The sequence below is a fragment of the Apodemus sylvaticus genome, chromosome 1 (genome assembly GCF_947179515.1).
Source record: "Apodemus sylvaticus chromosome 1, mApoSyl1.1, whole genome shotgun sequence".
NCBI classification, from domain to species: domain Eukaryota; kingdom Metazoa; phylum Chordata; class Mammalia; order Rodentia; family Muridae; genus Apodemus; species Apodemus sylvaticus.
Window position 1 is genome coordinate 105,043,244 of NC_067472.1, and position 21,536 is coordinate 105,064,779.

At 52.5% G+C, this 21,536-nt stretch overlaps 1 protein-coding gene across 1 annotated transcript in view; it reads left to right on the forward strand.

Moving 5' to 3' along the window:
• Positions 1 to 21,278, forward strand: part of Arhgef17 (Rho guanine nucleotide exchange factor 17) — a 58,302-nt gene extending 37,024 nt beyond the window's left edge. The window contains exons 2-21 of the mRNA XM_052157396.1: positions 1,326 to 1,403; positions 6,118 to 6,300; positions 9,157 to 9,273; positions 9,485 to 9,577; positions 9,701 to 9,877; positions 10,336 to 10,386; positions 10,637 to 10,746; positions 10,850 to 10,935; positions 11,350 to 11,468; positions 11,787 to 12,000; positions 12,420 to 12,493; positions 12,975 to 13,174; positions 13,346 to 13,647; positions 14,057 to 14,306; positions 14,520 to 14,606; positions 14,934 to 15,001; positions 15,234 to 15,382; positions 16,158 to 16,332; positions 16,418 to 16,687; positions 19,830 to 21,278. Of these exons, the coding sequence (XP_052013356.1) occupies positions 1,326 to 1,403; positions 6,118 to 6,300; positions 9,157 to 9,273; positions 9,485 to 9,577; positions 9,701 to 9,877; positions 10,336 to 10,386; positions 10,637 to 10,746; positions 10,850 to 10,935; positions 11,350 to 11,468; positions 11,787 to 12,000; positions 12,420 to 12,493; positions 12,975 to 13,174; positions 13,346 to 13,647; positions 14,057 to 14,306; positions 14,520 to 14,606; positions 14,934 to 15,001; positions 15,234 to 15,382; positions 16,158 to 16,332; positions 16,418 to 16,687; positions 19,830 to 20,026 (3,000 nt within the window). The 3' untranslated portion in view covers positions 20,027 to 21,278. The remainder of the gene's footprint in view (positions 1 to 1,325; positions 1,404 to 6,117; positions 6,301 to 9,156; positions 9,274 to 9,484; positions 9,578 to 9,700; positions 9,878 to 10,335; positions 10,387 to 10,636; positions 10,747 to 10,849; positions 10,936 to 11,349; positions 11,469 to 11,786; positions 12,001 to 12,419; positions 12,494 to 12,974; positions 13,175 to 13,345; positions 13,648 to 14,056; positions 14,307 to 14,519; positions 14,607 to 14,933; positions 15,002 to 15,233; positions 15,383 to 16,157; positions 16,333 to 16,417; positions 16,688 to 19,829) is intronic.
• The last annotated feature ends 258 nt before the right edge of the window (positions 21,279 to 21,536 follow it).

The window sequence follows — 21,536 nt, forward strand, 5'->3', positions numbered from 1 at the left end:
TGTGTGTGACTCCATCGGTGTATGTAGCCCCATCAGTGTGTCTGTGACCCCATCAGTGTGTGTGACCCCATCAGTGTGTGACCCCATCAGTGTGTGTGACCTCATCAGTGTGTCTGTGACCCCATCAGTGTGTGTGACCCCATCAGTGTGTCTGTGACCCCATCAGTGTATCTATGACCTCATCAGTATGTGTGACCCCATCAGTGTGTCTGTGACCTCATCAGTGTGTCTGTGACCTCATCAGTGTGTCTGTGACCCCATCAGTGTGTGTGACTCCATCAGTGTATCTATGACCTCATCAGTGTGTCTGTGACCCCCACCAGTGTGTGTGACCTCATCAGTTTGCATCTGTGACTCCATCAATGTGTGTGTGACCCCATCACTGTGTCTGTGACCTCATCATTGTGACTGTGACCTCACCACTGTGTGTGTGTGTGTGTGTGTGACCCCAGTGAGCAGAGTCAGGCAGATCTCTGAGCTCCTAGACCAACCAGGCTAGCTAGAATAGTGCGCTCTAGGTTCAGTAACTCTGTGTTAAAAAAATAAATATATAAAATAATGTGCAGAGCAAAAGAAGAAGACACCTCCTTGACCTCATACCCACACATACTTGCCTTGGTGAGAGAACCTGAACACATGTGTACACAGATCCATCACACACACACACACACACACACAGAGAGAGAGAGAGAAAGAGAGAGAGAGAGAGGTGGAGAGACTGTGAGCCACACAAGTGGGCAGGAGGGCCTGGAGTCGGCCTGGTGTGGAGAGCTCTGTAGCCTTTTATGAGAACTGGGGTCCAGCCTTGTCTGAGCCCTGATGCTCCGCACCAACATTACTTCCCTCCGCTGTAGTTTCTTCTTCTATAGCAGGAAGTGACAGCGTCTACTCTGAGGGATGCTGTGACACACAGCCAGGTCAAACATGTCCTCATAGCAGCAAGCTGGAACCTGGTATTTTCAGAGTAAGTCTCTAGAGTGGGTGTAGCCCAGAGGCATCTTCCTTTGTAAATATGAGAGTTTATTGTTGTTGGGTTTTGTCTTTGTCCAGAACCTGCTGGGGTAGGAAAACAGGGATCAGCTTGGAAGGGCGTGTTTGCAACTCAGGAGAGCGTTCCCAGCAGGGAATGCCCTAGCGAAGGTCTGGTGGTCTGGCAGAACGGAGGTCCAGGATGCTTTGGGAAACTGGGGGGCAGGAAGCTGGCAGGAAGGGCCCAGGAGAGGACCAGATGGGCTCTCTGTGTACAGGTGTGCCTGAATGTAGCTGAGGGTGGCAGGAGCTACGAGGGACAAAGGACCACTCACCTTCTACTTCTGTCCCCACAGGACATGAGGAAGCATGTGACCATGACCCTGCTGGACACGGAGCAGTCGTATGTGGAGTCACTGCGCACCCTAATGCAGGTGAGGCCCTGGCCTAGGCCTGAGAGCGAGCAGCAGCAGACAGGCGGGACCGCTCCCATGCACAGGGACTGTGGCCGCCACCTGTAGGCTTGGTGAGGCTAGAGGATCCAGGTAGAGTAGGAGTCTCTACCCTAGAGCAACCACGTCCCCTCATCAGTCCTGGACAGTTTTGAGGTGTGCACCTTGTTGCCCTTTCTGTGACTAGAATTAAATGCTAAGTATCTGCTCAGGCAGGCCCTGGTCCAGATACAGGAAGCCCAAGGATGCAGGAAAGAAGAACCTTCTGAGTGCATAGGACATGCTAGAGCAGTGGCTGTCAGCCTCCCTGACGCTGCAACCCTTTAACACAGCCCCTCATGTTGTGGTGACCCCCAACCGTACAGCTACTTTGCTGCTATTTCATAGCTAATATTGCTACTGTTGTGAATTGTAACATAAGTATATAATATGCAGGATATCTGATATGGGACCCTTGTGAGGTCGTGACCCACAGATTGAAAACCACTGCTGCAGACGCCGGGCAGTGGTGGCATACCCAGTGTAATCCTAGCACTCTGGGAGGCAGAGGCAGGTCGATTTCTGAGTTCGAGGCCAGCCTGGTCTACAGAGTAAGTTCCAGTACAGCCAGGGCTATACAGAGAAACCCTGTCTCCAGAAAAAGAAAAAAGAAAAAAGAAAACCACTGCTGCAGAGGCATGCGAGGCCCCTGACCAGTGTGCCGTCAGGGAAAGCTCCCCAGAGAAGGAGCAGTGGGGATGGTTCTGTTCTGCAGAGGGCACGTACATTCAGAGAGCTACATGGTGTGGAACATGGGGGCTGGTTCTTGGGTGATGTTGCAGGAGCCAGCAAGGGTCATGCCATGGGGTCCTTGAACCTCGGGAGAAGGATTTGGACCACAGTAGGGCTCCTGGGGAGTCTTCAGAGGGTGTTGAGGCAGGTAGGCATGTGGTTGAACTTGTGCTTTGGGAAGTCTGCATGACTACTGGAAACATGGGTGGCGGAAGAAAAAGCTGTCCCAGGGCCACAGAGCTCCAGTAAGGGTACCGACTGTAGGAAGGACAGAGCAGGACAGACACTTAGGAGGTAAGCTGTTCAGGTCAGGGGGGTTCCAGGAACTGCGGGTAGGGGGCTCGAGGTGGGAAGACAGGTCTGTGCCTGGGCCCCTGGCCTGGGAGAGGTGGAGCACAGATGGGGAGGGTGCAGCACAGATGAGGAGGGTGCATCTGCGGGAGGATGACGGATGAGGCTCGGCCACTGCAGAGGCCAGAGCCTGGGTGCATGTGCTGGAAAGGGGCCACAAGCACAACCGAAGATGAGCTTAGCCAAGCCGCCACAGTTCAGGGAGAAGCAGACCCCAGGAAATGCCCAGAACCACTCACCCTTCCTCTTTCCCCCGTCTGTCCTTGCACATATCTGTACAGAGCCCTTCTGTAGACCAAACCCTCTTCTCTGGGCAGTGCAGGAGTCTCCATTTAGCAGTGAGCCTGAGGGACATGAGTCTTTCCCCTGGAGTTCATGGGCTATTCAGGAGAGTCGTCCTCACTAGCCAGACAAGTCACACTGTCACCACCAGAAGTGACTGGTGTGGTGACACAGAATTCAAGGATGTGTGACATACATGGGTAGTTCTCCACTAGAGGAGATGATTCCAACACACGCTACGGCACTGATGATCCTGGGTGACAGAGAAGTGAGCCAGTCGCCTAACAGCCAGTACTGGCGATAGAAGGTGGAATGGTGTGGCGGGGTCCCGGGGAGGCTGGGGCTGGGGAAGGGTGATGTGGGGAGTTAGTGTTCAGTGGCCCAGAGTTTTCAGCTGGGAGATGAAGTCAGCATTTCCACAACAGTATGGATGCGTGTGCTACTCTGAACACTTAAAACTGGTTAAAGTGGGGCTAGGAGTGTAACTCAGAAAAGTGCTTCTCTAGGTGCAAGAAACGCTGAGTCTGATTCCCAGGTTTGGTGATCCACACAAAACCCCAGCACTCAGGAGGTAGAGGCAAGAGATCAAAAATATAAGGTCGTCTTTGACTAATAGATAATCCAAGGGAGTTCATGAGGACCGCTTTCAAGAACATAAAAGAAACTAGTTAAAGTGGCAAATTAGATAAGAAATACATTGTCTCTGGTTTTATCAAACTGTCCAATGAGCTAGGAACATAGGATTAGGACTTCCTTGTCGGGTGGGCTCAAGGAATGAGCGTCTGGGTTTGGGGTGCGCAGCAGAGACCTGAGGGGTGGGTAGGATTTTAGCAGAGAGCCTGTTGAGGGGAACAGGCAGAGGACACAACAGAAGCAAAGACAGAACAGTGGGGAAGCCACCGTCACCACCAGTGTGGCTGCCAAGGAGAAAAGCAAGAAGCTGGGCAAGGGCTGGGGTCTCTTCTGGGCATAGGGAGCCTGAGGAGGGATCCTGCGATGTCAGACAAGAAGAGCAGTTGTGCAAGCTCCCACAGCCACCCCTGGTGAGAGCTGGAGGCAGGTCAGTCAGACAGACAGACAGACAGACAGACAGACAGACAGGCTTTGAGTCGCTTGTCTCCTACTGGGGACGGAGTTTGAGTTTCTTCACTTCTCTAAGCCTTGGTTTCTCTGGCAAAATGAGGCTGTTGATGTATTTTCCGAAGTGAAGATGGAAAGATGGTGGTGTGCCTCTCACGCCCATCAGCAGGGAGGAGAAGCCATGGAGCTCAGCGCAGACAGGCCTGGAACCAGGATCCTCTGTGCTCTATGAGGCAAACAGGCCTGGAGTTGATGGCACCAAATTGAGATTTCTGGGTGGGAGGGGAGAGTGTAACCTGAACCCGAGGGCTGGGGGTTCACAGCCCAGGAGCGTGGACGGGAGACGGGTCCCTCCCGGGATCTGGAGCCTGACTCTAGTGCTCAAACTTAGCTGCACTTCTTGGTCTGCTATGTAACCTGGAGCAGATCATGGGCCCAGTTGTGCCTCACCTGCCCTGGTTGTAGAGTGGGGATCATGATAGTACCTGTCCCAAATGCATATCTTAAGAGAGATGGGTGTGGCATCTCACAGTACTGCCAGTACGTGTGTGTGTGTGTGTGTGTGTGTGTGTGTTGGGGGTGTGTATATGTTGCTGTTTGTGTGTGTATGTGTGTTGGTGTGTGTGTGTGTGCCAGCTCAGATAAAAACAAACAAAATAACGAAGGAATCACATACCAAGATTAGCAGCCAGAAAGAGGTGGGATTTGAACCCAGCCCATAACTCTATATATACTCTTTTCCTGGGTTTCACCTCATCCTTGAGTCCTGTCTTGAACCCCAATATTTTCAGCTAAGATGCTGCCCTTTTAAAGCAGCCTTTCTCCCGAGTTCTTTCTCCCTTCTGGTGCCCTGTGGATTAACTTGTTTATTTCTTCCATGGCTTGTGTGCCCCCTGCTCAGCTTCTGGCTCTCTGGTGTGGGGCTTCGTGGCTCCTACGATGTGCCTGCTCCTCTGCCTGGTGACCCAGAGGTGAATGATGTCACTTTTGCTCTGAGGGAAGCACAGACCCTGACCGGTCAAGGTTCTGGCTAGTCCTGGCCAGAGAGCCCTGTATGCGGCCAGTTGCTAGCTACCCCAGTCACCCTGAGCCTTTTCAGACTCTTCAGCCAGCCAAGAGTATTTGGTTCAGCTTTGACTTCTTCAAGCATGTTTTACAAAACAAGCCAGATTTTTAAAAAAATGTTTAATATAAATGTTATTTTATAAATGTAACATCACATATGTCTTTCAGGAAAGCCCTTCATTTTTTGGCTTGCAGTTGCATCATGAGCCAGTAGAGGGCAGTCTCGCCGCGCAAATGCCAGCGAGGAGCATGCTGTTGATGCTTAGGAAATGCCACCAAATGTACATTTGTGGTGAAAAACAGAAGTTTTAGTCACAGACTGCCCAGGAGATACAAAAAAACTTTAAATTGGTCTTTAGTACAAGCCTCCAGTAATTTCAGAGTTAGCTTCCAGTGTCCTGCCTACCGCTGCTTTAACATAGAACCCAAGAAGGCCTTCTCATGATGAATTTGATCATCAGAGTTTGTTGTATAGTAGGTAGCATGTCATAAATTAATTGGCATCAGATTTTTTTCCCTAGAAGGTAACTAAAAATAACAGTATATCTTAGATTTGGTGAAACATGATTTTGTTTTTTGTGTGATTCATTTGGCTAGATGTAAGCTGTGTTAGATCTTCTCATTGGCTAATTTTTTGAGAAAAGGTCTCACTATGTAGCCCAGGCTGGCCTTGAACTTGTGGAGATCCTCCTGCCTCAGTCTCCTGAGTACTGAGATTACGTTGTGTCTATCTTTGGGTCTTTCTTATTCACTGCTGTCTTCTAGCTCCTAAAGCACTGCCTGGCAAACTCAGTAAATAGTGACTGAGTTAACAGGTGGCGCTCTCTCCTGGAAAGCATCCCACTCTGCCCGTCTTCTTGCTTTCCCAAGATCTTTTCGTGAATCCACCTGTGCCCTTCTCCTTTGACAAAGCCCTGAGCTAAGCATATGAAAGGTAGCATTCGGGGGACAGAGTCTTCCTCCCACTGCTGAGCTCCTGGTCTAACCTGGTCTAATCGGGGAGGCACGATGGCAAGCCACTGAGTGGCAGGCCCAGGTGATTCCCTGTGCTGAGACCTGTGCGGGTGGGGTGAGGGTGCCCCTGGAGGCTGTGCGGGTGGGGTGAGGGTGCCCCTGGAGGGAGGGACCGACCTTGTGCGTCCTCCAGGGCTACATGCAGCCTCTGAAGCAGCCGGAGAACTCCTTGCTGTGTGACCCGTCTCTGGTGGATGAGATCTTCGACCAGATCCCCGAGCTGCTGGAGCACCATGAGCAGTTCCTGGAGCAGGTGCGGCACTGCGTGCAGACGTGGCACGCCCAGCAGAAGGTGGGAGCCCTGCTCGTCCAGTCGGTGAGTGTCCCTGCCCTGGGAGCCGCAGCCTAGGCCTTGGCTGGGACCCGGCTGCCCCGGGGAGCTGGCACTGCCGCTGACCTGGACCGCACGGTCAGATGGGTGTGACGTTGATGCTCGCCGCGGTCTGGCTCCTTTCTTAATAACCATGGGCCATACCTCTGGCACTTTTTGCGGGCTGGGTATTAGCCTGCATAGTGTCTATCCTAGGGCCCTGGCCTTGCAGGTCACCTGTCACACTCCTCCTCCCGGGGGTCACAGCATCCCGTGAGCCTCTCACCGTCCTTCAGTGGTGGCTCCGAATTCCGAAAGAACCACAAAAGCGAAGTTTAAAACAAAACAAGGGCTGGAGAGATGGCTTACTGCTCTTCCAGAGGTCCTGAGTTCAAATCCCAGCAACCACATGGTGGATCACAACCATCTGTAATAGGATCTGATGCCCTCTTCTGGTGTGTCTGAAGATAGCCACAGTGCACTTACAATAAACAAACAAACAAACAAACAAAACTTTAAAACAAACCAAGAAAAAGACCAACAAAGCTGGGTGGTGGTGATCCTTGTCTTTAATCCCAGTACTTGGGAGGCAGAGGCAGGTGGATCTCACAGTTTGAGGCCAGCCTGGATTGCAGGAGTTCTAAGACAGCCAGGGCTACACAGAGAAACACTGTCTCAAAAACCTACAAATAAACAAAACAATTCTTTTTCTTAAACTCCTGCAAACATGATGTGCTGCTTCTTCCTAAACTGGCATTTATTTATTTATTTATTTATTTATTTATTTATTTATTTATGTAAGTTTAATTATACTTGGAAAACTTTTAAGTTACATTTTTGAATTCCCAAGAATTCTTGACAATGACTGATAAATCTTAGCAAAACTCAAATTGTTAACTTAGAGCCACATACTTACAAAAGCAAAGCTGTTAAGAATACGTCCAGAAAATGTCATGAGCCAAAAAGAAGAAATGGTCCCTATAGCAAGTTTAAAGCCAGTCAGGGATACATAGTGAACCCCTATCTTTAAACAAACTAACAAAAATCACCTCTCTCCTTCGGGCTGTGAGCCTGTGTAAATGTGCTCACAATGAGGTAGATTGGGCCTTAACCTACGTAGGCTGTAGTCTGTCCTTGCCACCAGGTGGGATTGAGAGCTGTCACCTTTACCCTCTGTCACTTAAGCTCAGCCTCCGTCTGGACCTGGGTGCTGCCTGTGGGCTGAGGGGCTCCACCAGAGACAGGCCCTGCCAAGAGAACGGTTCCCCTCATCTCCTCAGGCTCAGCCCTGGCCTGTCCAGAGACAGGAACACTTGGCACCTTAGAGAATCAGGCACTCTGAGATCTGTATCTTAGCCTGCCTCTGGTGCAGCTAAGACAGGAACCCAGTTGCCCTCCCTTGAAGGAAAGCCCCCAGCCAACCAGCAGGATCAGCCACCGGCGTGAACCCTGTCCTGAGCCAGGCTTCATTCTGCCAGGAGAAAGTCCCCGAGTCAGGCAGCAGGCACAGTGCATAAAAGCAGGCTGCAGCTCAGTGCCAAGGGAGGCTTGATTGGGCTGAGAGGGGTGTGTCTCGTGGAGGAATGAGCTGCGTGATAGAGTCCAGGCAGCTAGACTGGGTCTGTTCACTCGCTGGCTTCATGGGCTTGGAGACCCAGAGATGGATTGTCTGGAAGTGAAAACAAAAAATCAGAAAACAGGTCTGGGCTCAGCACACATCTAGGTACATGTATGTGTATGTGTGAACATATATACACACACCTGCTCACACATCTAGGTACATGTATGTGTGCATGTGTATATATACACACACCTGCTCACACATCTAGGTACATGTATGTGTATGTGTGCACGTATATATACACACACCTGCTCACACATCTAGGTACATGTATGTGTATGTGTGCACGTATATATACACACACCTGCTCACACATCTAGGTACATGTATGTGTATGTGTGAACATATATACACCCACCTGCTCACACATCTAGGTACATGTATGTGTATGTGTGAACATATATACACCCACCTGCTCACACATCTAGGTACATGTATGTGTATGTGTGCACGTATATATACACACCTGCTCACACATCTAGGTACATGTATGTGTATGTGTGAACGTATATACACACACACCTCCTTACACATCTAGGTACATGTATGTGTATGTGTGAACGTATATACACACACACACCTGCTCACACATCTAGGTACATGTATGTGTATGTGTGAACGTATATACACACACCTCCTTACACATCTAGGTACATGTATGTGTATGTGTGAACGTATATATACACACACACCTGCTCACACATCTAGGTACATGCATGTGTATGTGTGCATGTATATATACACACACCTGCTCACACATCTAGGTACATGTATGTGTATGTGTGAACATATATACACCCACCTGCTCACACATCTAGGTACATGTATGTGTATGTGTGCACGTGTATATATACACACACCTAATCACACATCTAGGTACATATATGTGTATGTGTGCACGTATATATACACACACCTAATCACACATCTAGGTACATGTATGTGTATGTGTGAATGTATATACACACACACCTGCTCACACATCTAGATACATGTATGTGTATGTGTGAACGTATATACACACACACCTGCTCACACATCTAGGTACATGTATATGTATGTGTGCACATGTATATATACACACACCTGCTTATTCAGTCACATGTCATACATGCAACACGTGCATATTTCGAGAAAGACAGAGAAGACCTGCCTGACCATTTCAAGCTAAATAGACAGAAGCTAGGACAGGGTGAAGGCGAGGGACACCGGAGCCTGCCTAACTGCCTCCTCTCCCACAGTTCTCCAAAGACGTCTTGGTGAACATCTATTCGGCCTATATTGATAACTTCCTCAACGCAAAGGATGCTGTGCGTGTAGCTAAGGAGGCCAGGCCAGCCTTTCTCAAGTTCTTGGAGGTAGGTGGACTAGGGTAGGGGTAAAGTTAACTTCCCGTCAGGCTAGCTCTGGGCACCCTAGGAGCTCTTGACTGGAGCACTGTGCAAGTGCTGTAGCAAGGGTGTCAGCCTCTGCCCTTGAGCTCGCGTGGAGGGACTCGCCTAGGAGCGTGTCTCTTCCTTACGGTCATTCCTCATGTGGGAACTCCCTCCACTCCATCTTGGGTTTCAGCAAAGCATGCGTGAGAATAAGGAAAAGCAGGCGCTGTCCGACCTCATGATAAAGCCTGTGCAGAGAATCCCACGCTATGAGCTTCTGGTGAAGGTAGGCATGGGCTGATTGGACAGGGAGGCCTGGAGGCGGAGCATGTCTGTTCTCAGACTCCATGATGCCTGTACCATAGTCCCATGCTCCAGCAGTCACTTCAGCGTCCCCCTCCTGCCCCAGGACCTTCTGAAGCACACACCGGAAGACCATCCAGACCACCCACTGCTGCTGGACGCTCAGCGGAACATCAAGCAGGTGGCCGAGCGCATCAACAAGGGCGTGCGGAGTGCGGAGGAGGCGGAGCGGCATGCCCGTGTGCTGCAGGAGATCGAAGCCCACATTGAGGGCATGGAGGACGTACGTGCCCCACCCTGCCGTGCCCTATCCCGCCCTGTCTGTCACCCGGATTGTGGCCATCCACGTCCAGGTCTATGGTCTGCTTGCTTCTATGACCACAGTGCCCCACCCACCCTTCTGTGTCCTCCTCCTCCTCTGGCTGACCTTGTGTCCCTGGCCAGGCAGCACAGCAACGCAAGAGAGGACAGGATGTTGCTCTGGCTGACCTTGTCCTTAAAGTGGGCCAACCGATCGCTGCAGGGTTAATGGACTAGTAACTAGTTTTTTTTTTTTTTTTTTTTTTTTTTTTTTTAGTTTTATCGAGACAGGGTTTCTCTGTGTAGCCCTGGCTGTCCTGGAACTCACTCTGTAGACCAGGCTGGCCTCGAACTCAGAAATCCGCCTGCCTCTGCCTCCCAAGTGCTGGGATTCCGGCTAGTAACTAGTTTTTAAGACCCCTTGTTTCTCCTACTCTCCAGCTCCAGGCCCCCCTGCGGCGGTTCCTGAGGCAAGAGATGGTTATTGAAGTGGTAAGGAGTTTCCCATTGGTGCTTCCCCCACGTACCTTCAACCCACCCAAGTTCACTCTCTGGTGTCTGCAGCCCTCGGCTTCCTGCTCCCCAACCACCACTACAGTGGGAGCCCTGCATGAATCCTGACCCCCAAAAAATGGGGGAGCCCTTACCCCTCCCTTGGACTTGCTGTCCTGGGGGCACCAGGGTAGCGTAGGTCGGCCTCTAGACTGTGCACTCAGCCTGAATGCTGCTTTGGACCCCACAGAAGGCCATTGGAGGCAAGAAGGACCGATCCCTCTTCCTGTTCACAGACCTCCTTGTCTGCACCACCCTGAAACGGAAGTCGGGCTCCCTGAGGCGCAGCTCCATGAGCCTGTGAGTGGCCAGGGTGGGGCTGGGTGGTGCAGGCAGGAGAGCCGTTGATGTCCCGCGGGCTCTACTCCCTGCCCCAGCCAGAGCACCCATTGGCTACCCACAGGTACACAGCAGCCAGCGTCATTGATACAGCCAGCAAATACAAGCTGCTGTGGAAGCTGCCACTGGAAGACACAGACATCATCAAGGGTGAGGCTGGCTGCAGTCTGTCAGAGGGTTCTGCTGTTGGGTTTCCTGAGGCTGCCTGGCTGTCTGGCTGTAGGTTCTTCTGCTTTGGGGACTCATTTTTCATGAACTGGGTTAGTTTCCATGCAACCAAATCCACGCATCCATGCAGATCATCCTCTTAGTGCCTCAATGAACTCTCCAACGTGCCATGTGGCTCTGAACCAGGCCCAGGCCCCTCCTCCCAGGCCACTCCTCCCAGGCCTGTTTTTTTTCTGAAAGCTGCCTGTTAACCTTGTTTCTGAGAGCTTGGGTCTGGAAGCTCTCCATTTGTCAGACCCATCCCACGTTTGGCTGAAGGCTGTTCAGTCAGGGAAGTGTGTCTGTCCAAGCTTGACCTTGCTTTATGTGTCCATGGCTTTCCTCTGTCCTCGCCAGGGGCATCTCAAGCCACCAATCGGGAGACCATCCAGAAGGCCATCAGCCGCCTGGATGAAGACCTGGCAACCCTGAGCCAAATGAGCAAGCTCTCGGAGAGCCTCGGCTTCCCCCACCAGGTCTGTGCCCTGAGCTGAGGCAGTGTTGGCTGGGACGTCCCCTGACCTTGTCTGAGGGAAAGTCGGTCTTGGCTTTTGCCTGAGGGAGCAGTTGGTCCTGTCACTTATGTGAAGGGGAAAATTATAGTCTTGCTCCCACTTAAGGAAAGTGACAGGTCCAGAGTCTGAAGGAAGAGACATCTGAGAGAGAGAGAGGCCCAGCCCTGTCTGTGGCAGAAGGAGGCTGCCTTCCACTGTCTGAGGGGAGAGACAGGTCCCCTCCATGCAGGTCCCCATGTGGTGAAACCTTGGCCTGAGGCCTGGGCTCTTTCCCCACAGAGCCTGGATGATGCGTTGAAGGATCTCTCAGCCGCCATGCACCGGGACCTGTCAGAAAAGCAGGCGCTGTGCTACTCCCTGGCCTTCCCGCCCACCAAGCTGGAGCTGTGTGCCACCCGGCCCGAGGGCACCGACTCCTACATCTTTGAGTTTCCCCACCCCGATGCCCGCCTGGGCTTTGAGCAGGCCTTTGATGAGGCCAAGAGGAAGCTGGGTGAGCGGGGGTTCATGCTGGTGTCTTGAGGTGTGCACTGAGACTTCCACAGTGAAACTGCAGGCTGGGCACTAGCTCTGGCTCCCAGCTTCTCCCTGGCAGGGAAGGCACTCCTGGACAGAGTCATTTTAGGACCAGGACCCCAGTGTAGGCCTGCACACCCAGGACCTTCCTCTTCCTCAGTGTAGACTCAGCTGAGTCCTGCAAAGTTATTAAGTCCATAGCTTAGAGATCCAGAGCTACTCATTGTACAGAAAGGAAAACTGAGGCCAAACACAAACGGAGAAATCCCTGACCTCATTCTAGCAGAGCTGGCACCGGGCCCTCCCTAGGGAGACCGGAGGGGGGAGGGGGGAGCAGAGCCAGAGTAAGGTGCTAAGCGGGGTGTATCTCCTTTTGCCCTGTCTCCTCTACTACAGCATCCAGTAAGAACTGTCTAGACCCCGAGTTCCTCAAGGCCATCCCTATCATGAAAACCCGCAGTGGCATGCAGGTGTGTGTGCGCTTGTAGATGTGTCTAGTCAAAGCTACATGGGTATGAGCTTTTGTTTTGTGTACCATGTCACACATGTATTTTAAACATTGTGATTACTCCGTGTCAGAGTTTATTCATGTGCACATTGCATGTGTGGCTTGTAAGGACGGGCATGTGCATATGTGCAGAGGCTGTAGACTTGAAGTCTAGTTCATACACCTGTATGAGTTTTCATACCTAACCAATAATACCAATCACATATTAATTAAATGCATACATTCATGGTCCTATTCAGAGTACACGTATGTGTGCATACAGGTTTGGGCGACTATTGTATTGGGCATTGTGCATTTGACTGACGTGTAACGTGGTGTAGAGATGACTGACGTGTAACGTGGTGTAGAGATGCATGCAAACCTGCCGCCCCTCTGTTCTGCTCGGGGTGGTGCTGACATAGTTCTTTCATTCATCTTTCCTTGTCCATTGGGGTTTCCCCCAGTTTTCGTGTGCTGCCCCCACCTTCAGCAGCTGCCCAGAGCCAGCACCAGAGGTATGGGTGTGCAACAGTGACGGCTACGTAGGTCAGGTGTGCCTGCTAAGCTTGAGGGCGGAACCAGACGTGGAGGCCTGCATCGCTGTTTGCTCTGCCCGCATTCTCTGTATCGGAGCGGTGCCAGGCCTGCAGCCACGCTGCCCGCGGTAAGGCTCTGGTGGCGACCCTATGATGCCTCTAGCCTTTGGCCCAGTACAAACCGACCCGGTGGTGGTGGGCGGGGCTGGGAGGTGGGCTGTCTGTGGGCGAGGTCGGATTCGGGTGCTATCTCGGGCGCCTCCTAGTGGCATCCCTTGTTCTTGTCCCTTTGTCTCTAGAGAGCAGCCAGAGCCCTTGAGGAACCCCCCAGAGACCACACTGGAGTCCACTGGGCCAGATCTGGATGTTGAGGCCACAGCTGAGGAGGAAGCAGCGACGCTGGCCGAGCCAGGGCCTCAGCCTTGCCTACACATTTCCATCTCAGGATCTGGCCTGGAAATGGATCCAGGCCCTGCCAAGGGTGACCCCCAGCCTGAGTTGGTGCCCTTTGACAGCGACTCTGATGATGAGTCCTCCCCCAGCCCCTCCGGGACGCTTCAGAGCCAAGCCAGCCAATCTACCATCTCCTCCAGCTTTGGCAGTGAGTGGGGGTGAGGTGGGAGGAGGGTGAGTGAGGAGACACCGGTGGAGGTGGAGGCGGGAGGCGGTTCACTAGGCGTTAGCGTCTACCAAGTGGGGTACGGGAAGATGAAGACTCAGAAGGCAGCAGGGCAGACACGTGGGGTCCCGGAGACCTTGGAGCATAGTTAAGGAAGATGGGTATTGGGTAGAGTGGCCAGTCCCTCCATCTAGATGTGGCTGGACTTAAGATAGCCAGGCAAGGACTGGGAACCTGGAGTGAGTGCTGAGGGTGAGCAGGGGAAAGGCCTTAGTGGGTACAGGGACTAGGGTTGGGGGGATGTGGCCAGGGGGGACACACTGAGGCCTAGAAAGATGTTGGATCTCTGCTCGGCGGAGGGGAATAGGGATAGAGATCTTTGTCCCTTCAGATGAAGAGACCCCAAGCTCCAAAGAGGCCACTGCAGAGACAACCAGCTCCGAGGAAGAGCAGGAGCCTGGCTTCCTGTCACTCTCGGGCTCCTTTGGGCCAGGCGGTCCCTGTGGTGCCAGCCCGATGGATGGAAGAGCCCTTCGCCGCTCCAGCCGTGGCTCCTTCACAAGGGGAAGCCTTGAGGACCTGTTGAGCGTGGACCCTGAGGCCTATCAGAGTTCCGTGTGGCTGGGAACTGAGGACGGCTGGTAGGGGCAGGGGAGTCCTACAGGAAAAGTGGGGGTGTGGGGCTTGGGTCTTGCCTCGGGGGTCCTGCCAGCTCAGGATACCAGAGGGCCTCAAACCCAAGAGAACTAGTGCCTGTGTCAGTACCTGGTGGAGGGGAAGGGAGGTAGGTGAGGGGATGACACCTGGGGCTGGTAGATTTGACCACTTGTCACAGACGCTCCCCTAACCCACAGTGTCCACGTCTACCAGTCCTCTGATAGCATCCGTGACCGCAGGAACAGCATGAAGCTCCAGCACGCTGCCTCCGTGACCTGCATCCTGTAAGGCCCTGGGTCGCCCTTCCCACCCAGCATATGGGCTGCCTTCATTCCTCTGGCCCAGCTCTTCTGCCCCCCCTCCCCCCGCTTTCTGAAGAAGATGCAGAACAGAGGCCTGGACCTAGGCCAACTGTGCGTCTTCCAAACTGTTAGCATGGGTGTGTCAGTGTGGCTTCTCGGCCTCGGGTTTCCCCAGCTTGGAGAGTAGAAGATGAACACACAAAGGGTGATCTCTTCAGTGCCAGAGCCGTTGCGCCCGTGGCTGATCCCCTTGGCCCCAGCCTGCCCATTTCGGCCTTTGGGAATATCTCACTGCTCCCTTTTTCTCAGGTATCTGAATAACCAGGTGTTCGTGTCTCTGGCCAATGGAGAACTTGTAGTCTACCAAAGGGAAGCAGGTATGTGCTCACACACCTACCCTTACCCCTGTGGTAACTGAGCTCTCCCTAGGAAAATGGGAACTAAGGAGCGACAGGCCTAGACCCAGAGGAGGCTTTGGGCAATTCCTAGGCCCCCATATCTTCTCTTATAAACAGGAGCATCCACATCTCTTCAGGGAAGACTGAGTCTTAAAATTAGGATGGCACTAAATTTCTGTTTTATGTTTTCTTTAACCCGTTCCTTCTCCAGGGCGTTTCTGGGATCCCCAGAACTTCAAATCGATGACCCTGGGTTCTCATGGGAGCCCCATTACCAAGATGGTGTCTGTGGGTGGACGGCTGTGGTGTGGCTGCCAGAACCGGGTCCTTGTCCTGAGCCCTGACACATTGCAGCTGGAGGTAGCGGGGGTGGGGGACAGAATTGGTGATTTGGGGTGAGCTGGGGGTCACAGGAGAGGGAGATAAGACCAGAGGGTCAGAGAAGCATCCAGCCTAGGTGTCAGGACCTTTCAGTGAGCCCTGTCTCTTACCAGGCCAGTCTCTACCTGTCCCTGGTCCTCATTTGTACTCTAGCTAGTGAGGAAGATAGCAAGTTCCCATAAACGTTAGAACGCCTCAGTTATGTTCCTGCTGCATCCTCTCAGTGCAGTATTGGGGCCCTTGTGGGACAGAGGGTCCTTCTTGACGTCAGCATCCCTCTAGGCCTCTGGTCCTACTTCATTTACTTGGGCAGAACCTAGGGGCCACAGATTTTCTTGGGCTTCATTGACTGAGTTGAAGGGTAGAGCCTGGGGCTGGGCCCTGGCTCTGTGACTAGTCTGGTGTGTGACTGTGGGCCTTCTTAGAGGTGGCTGTCCTCCTAAGCTAACACTTCCCTATCTATCCAGGGAGAGACCAGTCTCTGGTCCTAGGCTCACACAAGCTTTAGTCACTCACGTGTCGTAGGGAAAGGCCACTGCTTTTCACTTCTGGAGGATTTAGTGGGCAAGCTTTGAAACTGATCAACCAGGGCCAAGACTGCCTGGGCTCTCAGTCCAGGCTGGGATCTGGAGAAGTTTGTGGGGAGCTATGTGTGGGATGGGCAAGGGTGGGGCTCTGGCAGGAGGACCCTGGGCAGCTTGCCGATACCCCTGGTCTCCTTGCCGATACCCCTGTTCTCTGTCCTTCCCCGCAGCACACATTCTATGTGGGGCAGGATTCCAGCCGAAGTGTGGCTTGCATGGTCGACTCCAGCCTGGGCGTGTGGGTGACCTTGAAAGGCAGTGCCCATGTCTGTCTCTATCATCCAGACACCTTCGAGCAGCTGGCGGAGGTAGATGTCACCCCTCCTGTGCACAGGATGCTGGCAGGTACTGACCTCCCACTCCCATCCTGGGGGAGACCTTGACAGGGTCGACCCACAGGCTCAAAGATGCCGCTCCCCCCGCCCCCCAGGCTCAGATGCCATCATCCGGCAGCACAAGGCAGCCTGCCTGAGGATCACAGCGCTGTTGGTGTGTGCGGAGCTGCTGTGGGTGGGCACCAGTGCTGGGGTCGTGCTGACTATCCCCACCTCCCCAAGCACCGTCAACTGCCCACGAGCCCCTCTCAGCCCGGCTGGCCTGTGCCAGGGGCACACCGGCCACGTCCGCTTCCTGGCTGCAGTCCAGCTGCCTGACGGCTTCAACCTTCTGTGTTCAACCCCACCACCTCCCCCAGACACAGGTAGGTCTGCGCATGTCTCTCCCATCCAGGGCCTCTGCCTGGGGAGGCTTCAGGAGGGTGGGAAAGCCGGAGCTAGAAATGAAGCCTGTTGCCAGATGGGCTGCAGAGCCCTCAAATGAAACTGTGTGGGCGCTCTTGTGTGTGCGCATGTGCTGAATGAGTGAGTGTATGTGTGTGTGTGTGTGTGTGTGTGTGTGTGCGCGTGTGCGTGTGCTGAGTGCATGTGTGAGTGAGTGAGTACGTGGGTATGAAGTTGTTATCTAGGGAAGTGTCATAGGAGTCAGGAAGTGAGCTATAAGCTCATCAGAGACAGATATTTATGGAAATTATATTCTGTTGTGTGTGTTTCTTAAACATATCAGGAAGTAAGGCAGAGCTAGCAATGAGGTGTAAGGGCGGGAAATGGGCTCAGGAAGTGATGTCCAGAACAGGAACTAGAAAGAGCACCAGAAAAGAGAATAGAGAATAGCATGTACACTACACACTCACACACACACACACACACACACACACACACGCCGCGCGCGCACACACACTCACACACACACACACACTCACACACACACACACACACAGCAGGAAGTAGGATTAGAAGGCGAAACAATAGGAAAATGAGGTACTTACTTCTCAGAGGTCACAATGCTTTTATCAGACAAGCAACCTTGTTCCCAAGAGGAAGTGACTGGGATCAGGAGTCGGTAGAGCCTGACGTGAGCCCTGTGTGGATCTAGAAAAGAGCTGAGGCACGTTAACTGGAAAGGGCATTGGGTGCAATTACGCATCACCTAGCTACAGCTCATGTTCTGAGAGCTGTGTTTGGATGATTCACTGCTGTGGGTACGTCATAGATCACTTACAGAAACCTAGATGGTGTAAGCCCACGGGGCTGTGCTATATGATTGATATATACTATATACTGTAGATATACCGTATAGCCTGTTGCTTTTAGAACCATGATGAGTAAACAAGAGTAAGTCAAGGACAAGAGAACATGATGCAATAAAGAGAGAGCCTCCGTAGACCCGAGGGAGACAGGCCGCTGCCGGTGCGCCCTGCTTGGGGTTTACAGTAGTCTTTTTTCTTTTTTCTTTTTAGAGACAGAGTTTCTCTGAGTAGCCCTGGCTATCCTGGAACTCACTCTGTAGACCAGGCTGGCCTTGAACTCAGAAATCCACCTACCTCTGCCTCCCAAGTGCTGGGAGCAAAGGTGTGCGCCACCACCGCCAGGCGAACTTTGTTCTTCTAGGAAAGTAACAAGTGCTCTTAACTGCTGAGCCATCTTTCTAGATCCTCCTCCTCCTCCTCCTCCTCCTCCTCCCTCTGTTCCTCCCCCTCCTCTTTCCTCTTTTCCTCTTCCTCCTCCTCCTTCTCCTTTCCTAAAAATAGATCAGGGTCTGACTGGACCTGGAGCTCAGCCATTAGGCTGGGCTGAGTGAACATTGAGCCCTGGACCCTCCTGCCTCTGCCTCCCAGTGCTGGACTTAGAGACAATGCCCTCTGCACCCCAGGCTCTCACACGGGGGCCGGGGACGTGAACGCAAGTCCTCAGCTTGCCAGGCAAGCACTTCACAGACTGAACTGTCTCCAGCCGCCACACCCCCAACCTGTGCTTTCTAATCAGGCATGACATTAATTTCCTAGCCACGTTCCATCTTTATTAGTGTTGCACGTATAAGGTCCTCTTGATTATAACTGCACAGTGAATTTCGGCCAGTGGGACTGAAAAACCCTTTTCACCTAGGGATGTTGTGGCCATCTTACTGGCAATGAGTCAACCACTTATGTGTCTGGGTATAAACAGACCTACTGTGCAGCCAGCCACAAGTATAGCACATTCACTTACGCGCAGAGCATATGTGGTGTGTCTAGTACATCTGTTACTGTTTGTTTATTTTCTTTTTATCTTTTCTGGGCTTATGTTTTTGTTTGGGACTTGATGCAGAGCAATGGACATGCGGAGACTTTTCCACTCCGTGGCTGTGCTAAAAGCTTCTGGAGTGGATGCTTTTTCCACTCCAGAGGAGACACTGCCATTTTGTTGTTGTTGTTGTTGTTGTTGTTGTTGTTTTGGTTTTTTGGATTTGGTTTTTTCAAGACAGGGTTTCTCTGTGTAGCCCTGGCTGTCCTGGAACTCACTCTGTAGTCCAGGCTGGCCTCGAACTCAGAAATCCACCTGCCTCTGCCTCCCAAGTGCTGGGATTAAAAGCATGTGCCACCACTGCCCGGCTGACACCTGCTACTTACAGTGAGAAAGTTTACTAGCCAGGTGGTGTTGGCACATGCCTTTGCTCCCAGTGCTCAAGAGGAATCTCTTGATTTTGAGGCCAGCCTGGTCTACAGAGTGAGTTTAGGACAGTCAAGGCTACACAGAGAGACCCTGTCTCAAAAAAAAAAAGGCCAAAGTTCAGTTCCCAACACTCAAATCAGGTGGCTCTCCAGTACACACACACACACACACACACACACAAAATGAATCTATAAGAATTCTTTAATAAAATAAGGTAGGTCCACGCAGCAGGCAGTGATGACACACACCTTTAGTCCCAGCGCTCAGGAAGCAGAAGCTGGAGGATTTGGGAGTTGGAGGCCAGCCTGGTCTACAGAGCAAGTTTCAGGACAGCCAGGCCTACACAGAGAAACCCTGTCTTAATCCCACAACCTCACCCCACAAAAACAGTAGCAAGCTGAGGGGGCAGCACAGAGCTTTTAGTCCCAGCACTCAGGAGGCCGAGGCAGGTGGACCTCTGCCAGCTCTAGGCCAGCCTGGTCTAAGGAGCAAACTCCAGGCTAGCCAGGACTACATAGGGAGATCCTGTTTCAAAACAAACAATTGATCAAAACATTGATGAAGGAAGACATCTATCCAATATAGACATCTGGCCTCCGCACACTTGCGTGTGCACTGTATGATACACACCCACATGAATATGTGTGTGCACCACACAGCACACATGCACGTGTGTGTACATTGTATACACACACAGGCTTAAGAAGTGTGACTGCCACGTAAGTAGACTTTTCCATCAATGTGGAAAATCTTGGTTAACAGGAAGTGGGGCCCCCACAGGAAGTGTATGTCTTGTTATCTTCTGGGATGGAGAAGTTCAGTTACAGGACAGTGATCGCCCTCCTTGTTCCACAGGTCCTGAGAAGCTGCCATCCCTGGATCACCGGGACTCCCCTCGGCGCCGAGGCCCTGCCTCAGCCAGGCCTAAAATGCTGGTCATCAGTGGTGGTGACGGCTCTGAGGACTTCCGACTCAGCAGCGGGGGTGGCGGCAGCAGCGAGACTGTGGGCCGAGACGACAGCACAAACCACCTGCTCCTGTGGAGGGTGTGAGCCTGCCCCCGTGGCTCAGGACTCGGCTGTCCACCTGTCTGCAGAGTGTCCACGCAGGGGCATACCACGTGGACTCTGTCTCATCTTTGTGGAAGCATTCCTGGTAGACCGCCACCAGCTAGGCCGAGGCCTCTCGTACCCACTGACTACCCTAGTGCTCCCCTTTGGGAGCAGGGTGGAGATGTGGGGGCTGCCCAGGACCTCTGTCCCTGAAGCTTCTACCAAAGACACAGCCAGGCCTGGACCCCACGGGGCTGGGGAGGCCGTGTGCAATATGTGGAGAGCTCTCTGGGGCAGTGCGAAGGCTAAGGGCGGCACCCTTTCCTATGTACAGTATTTATGTTACCCTTTAGATGAATACTTTCCAAAGCACTTATTTATGCAGTGACCTGGGGCAGGACATGATGTGAGGAAAAGACAGGAGGAGAAAAGCCTGTTCCTGCCTGAGAGGCCACCCTGGAACCCTAACCTAGCTGTCCTGGAAGGACCAATGCCCACCCATTACACACACACACACACACACACACACACACACACACAGAGAGAGAGAGAGAGAGAGAGAGAGATACTCAGCACACATTCACTCTGCATGTTCAGGGCACTAAGACACTGTCCCTTAACATAAACTCCAGCCCTCCCTGATGGGGCCGCCCATCCTAATCCAGAAGCAAAGTTTGCTCAGTTGCTCCCACAGGGGAGCTTCCCTGAGTTTAGCATTTCCAAGGTGATGCCTGAGGTTCCTTATTGTGGGAACATCGGTAGGTCTGGGACAGGGCTTTCTCAGGTAAGAGGAAAGGGCCCTCAGCCCTCACAGCCGGGTAAGCCCCAGCGCCTGCCCCATGTCTCATGCACTGGCACGTCGGTCACCTTGTGGGTGGACCTCTGAGTCCCCTTTCTCTGACCACTGAATCGAGTCCCTCTCTAAACACCCACCTGCCAAGGGCAGCCCCTTCAGGAAGGACACCCCACCCCACCCCCAGAGTTGAGGGACTAGACATAACCGGTTCAGCTGAGAAGACTGTCCCTCACGGCCAGGCTGCAGGGAGCCACCCTGATGCTCAGCCCCTGGCTTCAGCTACAACTCCAAAGGTCTGGTTTCAGATAGGATTTGTTTGTTCTGTTTGATTTTGTTTTTCTTTGGGGTGGGTGGGTCATTATGGTCTTAGATGATGTTTCTCTTGCTACCAAACAGCCATGTATTAACTCTCTTCAGATGATGAAATTTAAAGAGTCAATAAATAGAAACACCAAATGATGGCTCCCCCGGCCTTGGGCCATGGTGGCCTCCTGCCAACTGTCTCCCCAAGGATGAGGGCTCCCTGACTCTGACTCAATTGGGCCAAAGGGAGGAGATAAAGAAGTCCCAGGGTGATGGGGTTGACACAGACTTGCTGTGCTGTCACGGGCAGAGTGCCCGTGTCTGGGCTTCAGTCTCCTTAGAAGAACCAAGGGATTTTAAATATTAGAATTCCTTACAACTCACATGCATGTCAATAGTGCTTCGGTCTAG